Source organism: Blennius ocellaris (assembly GCF_963422515.1).
Source record: "Blennius ocellaris genome assembly, chromosome: 20".
In the NCBI taxonomy this organism is placed as follows: Eukaryota; Metazoa; Chordata; class Actinopteri; order Blenniiformes; family Blenniidae; genus Blennius; species Blennius ocellaris.
The window spans coordinates 5,989,243-5,998,512 of record NC_137669.1 but is presented as its reverse complement, the minus strand read 5'-3'; the positions used below and the strand labels follow the sequence as shown (position 1 = coordinate 5,998,512).

Sequence of the window (9,270 nt, the reverse complement as noted above, 5' to 3'; positions counted from 1 at the left end):
GAAAATAAATACATTTTCTTAAAATAGAATCAATAACATTACAAAAGCTTTTGGGGGGGGGGGGCAGGAGGAGGAAAAAGGACAGGAACAGGTGAGGGGGGGGGCAAGGTTACCCAAATGAATGATGTGTAATTTGGAACAAGGAGTACAATCTCACACGTTTATCTACCATCGTGACGACGGTTCCCCACAAAGCGTTGTACTGTACATTCTCAGAGGCTTCGTGGGAGGAAGTGGCGACGTCCCTCACACTCAACATGCAGTCTACTTGGTCTTTAAAGCTTCAGGCCCTGCACCCAAACACATCAGGACACTGTATCTACACACTCGTCTGTAGAAAAACAAAACATAAGGTAGGATATAATCTCTTGTCAACACATCAAGATCTGCCACTGATTTACATTTACATCTGACAATGTTGTATTTTTTTTTTTTTGTTCGTTTTTGTTTGTTTTTTTTATCTGCGAGTACCCTACATGTGTCTAGATCAACTCTAAGTCTACAGTACAAAGATACGATACACAAGAAGGCTGAGCTTATTGATATAGCAGTAAATCAGAGGCCACTGTCTTGCTAAGGCCAGAAGTGTGTTTCGGTTGCGAGTTCGTCGGGACGCCGGGAAGGTTTTTTTTTTTTTTTTTTTTGTTTGTTTTCCACGGCGCTTACGGCAGAAACGGTGGCGGCGCGTACGTATAGGAACGGATGAACGCCGTGCAACCAGCGCGCCCCCCCCCCACGACCCTCCAGCACCGCCACCTTCCCACAAATAGCATCACGATAATTTCTCCTCACTCGGGTGGCGAAGCAGCAACCTTGACGAAAAACCTAATTACCAACTGTGCCCAAGAAAGAAAGAAAGAAAAAAAAAAAAAAGCGTCACAGAACACGTTCGTTTTATAATTATTGAGTCATTGGAGAATGTGCAAGCCGACCTCAATTAAGACAAGCGTGTGAGAACATGAAATTTAAATCTAATCAGCAGGAAAGCAGCAGAGTCGGCGAATCTATGGCGAAAAAACAACAACTTTGCTCCTCGTGAAATCAATGCCACAGGTAGTGGCAGCTTTAAATAATGATTAAACTCAGAGCTGCTGGGGTTGCGCTGTGTCCACGCCATGTGTGCACACACAACACAATCTCTCTCTCCCTCTCTCGCTCTCTCTCTCTCTCTCTCTGTCGCAGCCTCAGCACGCCGGTTCAGGGAAGAGGAATGACATTCGATGGGATTTGTAAAAGTCTCGCTGCACAGATGTACGCAAATAACGCACAAGCGTCTGCTGCCAATCACACCTTTTTTTTTTTTTCTTTTTTTTCAACAAACATGTTTTCAGACAGGAAAAAAAAAATTCGAATCACACTTTCCTCGGGGAGAACGACGTCTGATTGCTGCTATTTTTGTTTGATTGACTTTGACTTGCAAGAGGCCACATTTCTTTCAGTTGGCGGTGTTGGTGGTGAACTCGCTATATGAAGCACGTGAGATTTCTTTTTTGTTTTGGGTGGCGACTATAAGCAGCTGGGACATCCAGTGTGTTTTTGAAGCTGTCCCTATAGATGTGACCCAAAATAAAAGTCAACAGGGTTTCAGTCTCTTCTTTTTTTTTTTTTTTCTTGAAATACCAGCTGAAATACCAGCAGTCTGAAAGGTTTTTATTTATTAATGTCGATGATGAGCCACTGTAACATTCAGTCTGTCCAGTGTCTGGCTTGTTGGTTTTACCAATGTTACATTAAATTAACTATGAAAAATGACAAGTGCAATAAAATACCCTTAAGTGACAGTCTTTCGATTTTAAATCCCGATCCATCAAACTAATCTACCTGTCAAAACACTGAGAGCAGAATTTAGCTTTTATTTTTTATTTGGAGGTTTATTGGCAATTAGCAAGCTACAAATCGGTGCGTTAGCACTACCGACTCCCGCAAGAACTGAAATATACTGAGAATTACATGGTGGAAAAAAAGTTCCCACGAGAGTTGAGAAAGCCATATTCAGACCGTGTGGGAGGATAAATTATTATTGCAGGTAATAACACCACTTAAACGAGTGTTTTTCTTTGGGAGAGTCGTCAAACCCGCATTCATAGGAGGTGAGTGTTCATCATGTTATTGTTTTATTCATGTTGCCTAATTCTGACCAACTCTGTTATACAATGAAATACATTTTTCGACTCGATACAACCATTAAGAACTAACTTTGTACTGCGTTTGTCCAAAGTCCGTAGTAGATGGGGTCGAATGCAGGCAGGCTGTTGATAGTTCGCTTTTAAGTTTCCCATTTCATCCACCTCCGTTATCACCTGCTGCTTTGTTGGACTGTCGACCGATAGAACATTAAAGTGACTCAAAACACCATCAGGTGGTAGGAAGTAGTATTACACGACTATCCAGGCTCGGACTCGGTGCTTAGCTTTATAACTTCACAAGAAACAGGGGTCTTTAATATCGTTATTCTCAATTATAATGAGTACTCTTGTTTTTTTTTTTGTTTGTTAATCCCCCGATCAAAATATGACATATTGTACTTTAACACGATCATCCAGGATTTGTTTGCAAATAAACACATCAGCGATGTAGAGTAGTGAGACTTAAACACACAAAAGCTTTTCTTTTTTTTCTTTTTCTTTTTTTAAAGCCAAGAAACAAACTCAACTTCCGCCAGTGATTCTTTCACAGCTAATTAACACGGTTCAGATGTGAGACATTTAACGATAGTGGGTTTAATCAGAGCCGGGTCAGCGACGCCGAAAGCAAAAATAATCGATGGCGCACATTTCAAACAGTCCCAGGTTAAAAAAAAACAAACAAACAAAATAAAACATGATGTCACCCAGGAATGCTGCACAACCTCCTGCTCTTCATGGAAAAGTCGTCCTTTGTAGGAGAGTCAGTTTTGAAGAGCCAGCCTTCAATATGCAAACAGCAAAAAAAGAGCCATTCTCCACTTCTTTCATCCCTTCATCCTTGTTTAAACAAATTAAGAGGACCATCTTTCTGGAGACTGTAAGACGTCTGCTACGAGTCAGAGGTGTGTTCAGAGCTAAAATACACTCCAGAGAATCTGGCGGACCTGAATGGGCAGTCCCATCAGGTTGTCTCACCCCCATATTGTGTTTGCTAAATTTACAATTTCTCCGAAAGCCTTGGCACCGTAGGCACATGTGCTGAGGGCCAGACGGGTGCAGACAGAACCCGCTTGCATCAGGACGCCTAAATTTGGCCAAAGGCGACAGATCTGACTGGCGCCGGCTCAAAGGTGAGAAGAAAAGAACCCGGAGCCTCTTTCGGTGTTTTTCGCTCGTTACAATTCTCTGAACGACTTGCAGGCAGGTCAGTGTGAAGGCGTATAAGAAACTGTCATAAACACAGACACAGAAACACCAACAGAACAGAACGATTGTCTCCTGTCGCTGTGCTACGGTCGTCACCCAGTCATTCTTTGGGGGAGGGGAGGCGTTTCCAGTCCAAACCGAAAGAACAAAAAAAAGAAACCCCAGAAACAGCTGGCGTCCGAGTGGCTCAGCAGCTCACGGTGCTCTGCTGTTGTTTACACACAAAGTCCGATATGAAGTCGAACTCGTTCTGTCCCAGGAAGAGTTCCGGCAGCTCCTGAACGCGATCCAACCCCAGCTCCAGGACCAGCGACGTCAGCACCTCCTCGTCGATCAGGTCCATGTCCATGCCGTTCAACCCCAGGGGGCCGCCGATGTGCTGCATGCCCGAAAGCTGGGCCGGGCCCACGCGGTACTGAGCTCCGTTTGGCAAGTGGTGGCCGATGGACGAGCACATCGGGTGTCCCTGGTACTGGGTGTTCAGTTTCTGCAGGTGCATGCTGGCCATGAGCTGCTGGGAGGTGAGGTTACCGTGGTGGTACTGCTGCGGGTGTCCGCCCTGCTGCTGCTGCTGCTGCTGCTGCTGCTGCTGCTGCTGGGGGTGCATGTGGTGGTGCTGCTGCTGGGGGGCCTGGCCGTTGTACATCATGTTGCCAGACATCATCTGGTGGTGATGGTTGCTCATGGGCGCCCCGTTGACCGGCCCGCCCATCCCCCCGGGCCCCACCATGCCCTGTCTCTGTCTCATGGCCGCCTCCATGTTGCTCTGCGGGTTCCTGCCGTAGTGCATCACCTGGCCGTTGGGCAGACTGCGCAGGCCCGGCTGGCCGCCGTGCTGCGGGGGTCCGTTCATTCCCATCCGGAAGCCGTGGCTCATGGGCATCATCATGTGTTCAGCCATGGCTGCCGAGTCGCCCTGGAAACACGGAGGCAAACACACAATTAATATTTTAGGTACGTGACAAAACTTCACATTCAGCGCGGTCATTTTCTCTGCATCCCGCTGCCGCTGGTGTATCTGTGTTGCGCGGAGGGCACGCCAGGAAAAGCTCCGGTTTGATCGGTTCGCATTGGTAATTCTGCCGGAATTCTTGCTGTGACGTCGAGCGACTCTCCAGCTGTCACATCGATTTCGCGTTTTCAGATCGGCTGGTTTTTCACATCGATCGACGCAATTGAACATTTATGTGCAATTCAACTGCTATACACTCCCTCCTGCCGTGAGTGAGGACGTTCCAAGGTAAAGCGAGATGATTTACTTATGTTCCAACTACAAACTGATGAAGTTTCATTGAAATGTACCCATCAGAAAAACTTTTATATTACCCGGGGGAGAAGACCGGCAGCCACTGTCTTGATTGGTAAATCCATGAAATTAAGCTCCCAATCTGGCTTTGATAAACACTATTACACTAATGTTTAAAAGTTATGATGCTACTAATTTCTTTTATAACATCTTAAGCTGTCATAAATGAGGTATTCCTGGTGAAGAGTTTCACCCGTAGGGCCGATAATAACTGAGCATTTCTCAACAGTGTTTTGTCAACAATGTCACTGCTGCTGCTGGGGGGGGGTGCATACCATCACGGATCATTGATGCTAATTAGTTAATCTAATTAGCTCAGATAATTCTTATTTTCAGTTCGTTTTCATATGATGGTGCTACACTTTCAATATCCTGAAAATGTCACTTGGATATCTTGAAAAACAAAGACGTTATGACACATTTTCTATCATTTTTAAAATCTGCGATCACAGTTTTCAAGGAAAAACTATGGAAAATACTCAGCGATGGTAAAATTGCCATAACTGTTTTGTGTTTTGTTTAGCTCTTGGTGTCGTCGTGTTGCTTTTTCCCTGCTGCATCATCTTGTACTGATCCAAAACCTTTTCAAAGAGCTTAGAATTTTTGTCTCACATACCTACATATATTTAATATGACCAATATTTACCTTCACCAACAATATCTGGGTGAAAAGGTTATGTTTTCAGCTGCGTATATAATTACTTATTTATTTGTCTGTTGCCATGGAGACGCTCCCTGATCAGTGTTTCCTACGGTGATGTCGCTACCTGAGAGGCTAGTTAGCATCGATTTGCGCTAACGGCTATCATGCTCGCGATGCTAACTCGGTTCCGCAAAACAAACGTGGCGTCTAGCGAAGGTCTGCGCTCTACAGAGTGTAGCTCTAGTTACAAATTCCCCCATTAGCGAGCAAAGCGACGACACAGCCTGGGTTCATATGTGGGAACATTGGAAGTAAACTATATAATGACTCCGAAAGACCAATAAAAGTCATCTAAATTTAAAGTAATCGTCCCAAAAACGAAAACATTCAAAAGTTGCAGTAAGCATAGATCACATTGCAAAGTCGCTGTTTGAAATGTCCTTTCAAAGAATCAAGTGATTCAAACAAAAATTCCTTCATATTCAAGTGATGATTCAATGCATTAAGCATCAAATTCTTATTGAACTCAGGGACATCAAACTTAAGGGCAAATTAAATAATACACTCGTAGTCTTGTTCCGCTTCAAAATGCCTTGAATATGAAGGTGAAATCTCTTTAAGTTTAAAATTTTGCTCATTTAAATTACTTTGCGACAAAATAGTCGAAGCTGGCGAGCGACTTAAACTATGAGATTTAACTCCCAATATGTTGTTTAACTCAGTATTCAGCATTCTTCTTTTAGGTCAAGTAGGATGTTATGAACATTATTGTGAGCCGTGGATAATTAAATGTCAGGTTTGTTCATTATAGCCGATCGAGGAGCATCGTCATGTTAATCATTTGAAGTAATAATCGTCATTTGAGTTATTGTGACTCCAGCTAAACTGCGCACTGAAAGAAAGCAGAAACCAAGGCAGTTACAGATACTAACACACATGTATGTACATAATCTCAATTATCTAGATACAAAGCATCTCAAAGCAAATGAATCCATTACATTAAAGTCAACATCGCTCAAATTGCTTTGTTAACATGGATCCAGCGTGATTACAGTTAATTACATTGTTCTGAAATGTTCCTACTGGACCAGTTAATAAAAGCAATATAATCTATAAATACATTCAACAATATTGTTCCTCTGTTTATGCTTTACAACATAAAGATCGCAGAGGGTTTTCATTCCACTGCTCACATCACCAAAGGTATGAAACATCTGGCCACGTGGAGCTGGAACGCAAGAATATAGTCCGCATGTTCTTACTATGATCTGAACTCAACACATTCTAGAAATTATCGTTAATGATGACACATTTCTACATGTGTAGTAATCCTGATCACCTGAACTGATCCTATATAGACTCACCGGCACCCCTAGTGGTCAAATAAATATATTGAGGCATCTTTCTGGCCTGCAGGCTTAAGGTTTGCCATCAAACATAAACAAAAATCATTAGAGAAACAACTGCAGCAGACTATATATAAGGGCTTAGTATATATATTTTAATTAAAAGCTTTTATTACCTATAGATCTGAATAGTATATTGATATCCTGTATTAATATTATGGACTCCAGCTCTCACACCCAGACAACCCCGGAATAAGTCAATGTCTGCTGTTCTTCTGCACATGCTCAGTAGAGCCAATCAGAACCATGTTTCCTCCGTGGTGCCATGACTCCCAGTCCATGTTCTCCAAGGACTTGGTACTTTTATTTTGACAGTCACTGTAACCACGATCCAACTTGGTCGCCTGTCCATGAGAATGTCCGTGTTCTCCTGTCTTTAACGTTAACAGCACGTTGTTCTCTGTAAGTATGCGTGGGTGGTTTCATTACAAAAACAAACAACAGCACCCACTAGTGGCCCGGCCTGCTAACTACATCGGTTTTCTGCATTTCTGCAAAACGATGCGTGTTCACATGAAATGAGGCCTACGTTCCACATTTAGAAGGCACACTGTCGTCTCCAACGTTTCCTTCAGGTGGCCTTCATTTATTAAAGCTACTGCTGCTGATTCAGCAAAGAAGTTGCATTTTCTATTTCTATTTTATCTTATTGTTCTCATTTATCCAAGACAGTGATTAGTGAGAAACATACTGGCAGCTGCACAGTTTGAGTGAAAAATAGCAAAACCAGCATCGATCGATTGCATTATGGGAAATGTCGGAGCCAGATTTTTTGGTTTGTTTTGTTTTAAGGGGGGGTTGTTTGTTTTATAAGCATGTCCCAGAAGAGACACCAAGAAGTCAGGACGTCTCCCGTTTCTGCTGCTTTAATGTTGACGGTTCCTGTTTCAACCGGCCTCTTCAGAGCAGATAACACCAAACCATAAAACAGATTTTTATACGTGACTGATTCTCACTTTGCCATGTCATTATTTACGGTCACACGTGAAGCACGGCGTGTAAGAAAGAATAAACAAAATGACACCGTGAGTCAATCAGCCAGTATCACACCAACGAGGGAGGGCAGTAATACCCTTGCAGCCAAAAGGACGCAGAGGAATGCTTCTCCAGACCACACACACACACACCTCTTCTTCTTTAACACACACAATACACACACACACACACACACACACACTGCCTGGTGTCTTTTAAGGAATGGGGGTAAAACAAAATATTAAAAAAACACCCCCACCAGCTCACAGTGGATCGAGTAGAAATTGCGAGATTGGCTTGTTAAAACTGATGACATTGTGCGCATGAACGCAGGAGGAGGACGGCTCGTGCAAAACGCGCATCCTGAAGGGATCCGTGAAATAAGACACATCATCACAATGAGGCATGACAAACAACAAAAGATTTTTTTTAAAAGCATTTAAAGCATCACCCGTCTGGAATAAACTCCTATTGGATGAAAAGCAGATTGTCGCGATCGGAGCCTTTATTTTTTCCCCCCCTTTCCCGTGCGTTCTTTTCAGGACGCACACTTTCCTCAATAACCTCCTTAGAATAATCGCTCTCCTGTGTTGTCTGTGCAGATCTGGACTGTTCAAGCAAACCATCACGCTAAAGAAAATGAACCCAACAAATTATTGGGACTATTTAAGAAAAATCGCTGGGGTGTTTTGAGTTTTTTTTTTTCTGATCTGCGTAAAATTTGCGATAAATACGCGCAAAATATTCCGTCCGGGGTCTGGCTATTATGGAGAGAAATGGAACAAAATTGAAAGTGCTGCTTGTCTACCTGTTTGAGAGTGAAGAGGGGACGACACTTACCCGATATGAGAACGTTTAATAAAAAAAAAAAAAATTAAAAATGCAATAAATAAAAAAAAGAAATCCGTGCGGAGAAGTTGGGTCGGTGCCGCGCGTCGGTCCAGCTGATGCTCCCGCTACATGCAGCCCTTGCGGCGGATCCAAACTCTGCGGCGCCTCGGCTCTCAGTCACTGGAGTTTGTTTTCTGGGTCAACTCGGGGATTATATACATCTATAAAGCACACACACTGAGAGAGAGAGAGAGAGAGAGAGAGAGAGAGAGAGAGAGAGAGAGAGAGAGAGAGAGGAGAGGGAGGAGGAGCCACCGTCCTCTCCGTCTCCTTTGTTGCCATTGGTCCTCCCCCTTAATCACCGAGCAAAGAAACACTGACCGACCAGCAAGGCTTGATCCGCCGGAGAGAGAGAGAGAGAGAGAGAGAGAGAGAGAGAGAGAGAGAGAGAGAGAGAGAGAGAGAGAGATCACCACCGCCTGCCTTCATTACTGCAACACACTATTATTAGGAATGATCCTCTCTCTCTTAACTGAAAGCTTTCTGTTTAAAGAGGAAGAGGAAAAAGAAGAGGAGGAGGAGGAAGGGGGGGGGGTTTCTGCAGAATCTAGCCAGAAAACAAAATATATATATATTTTTTTTTTATTACATCTACCCTGGAAATGATGTGTGTCATTGAATAAAGCTCAGTATAATGTGAAATTAAACAAGTTTAATGGCAACAAGCAAACAAAGGGATTAACAGAGCGGAGGACATTATGGGCACAAGTGAAGGAA

At 43.4% G+C, this 9,270-nt stretch overlaps 1 protein-coding gene across 1 annotated transcript; it reads right to left on the bottom strand.

The window, feature by feature from the left end:
- Positions 1–441: 441 nt before the first annotated feature.
- LOC308144839 (cbp/p300-interacting transactivator 3-like) lies at positions 442–8,661 on the bottom strand. The gene is made up of 2 exons (XM_080516082.1): positions 8,503–8,661; positions 442–4,248 (listed from the first exon to the last, which is right to left on the bottom strand). The coding sequence occupies exon 2, from the start codon at positions 4,231–4,233 to the stop codon at positions 3,520–3,522; it is 714 nt and encodes a 237-aa protein (XP_080372208.1). The 5' UTR covers positions 4,234–4,248; positions 8,503–8,661; the 3' UTR covers positions 442–3,519.
- Between the last annotated feature and the right edge of the window lie 609 nt (positions 8,662–9,270).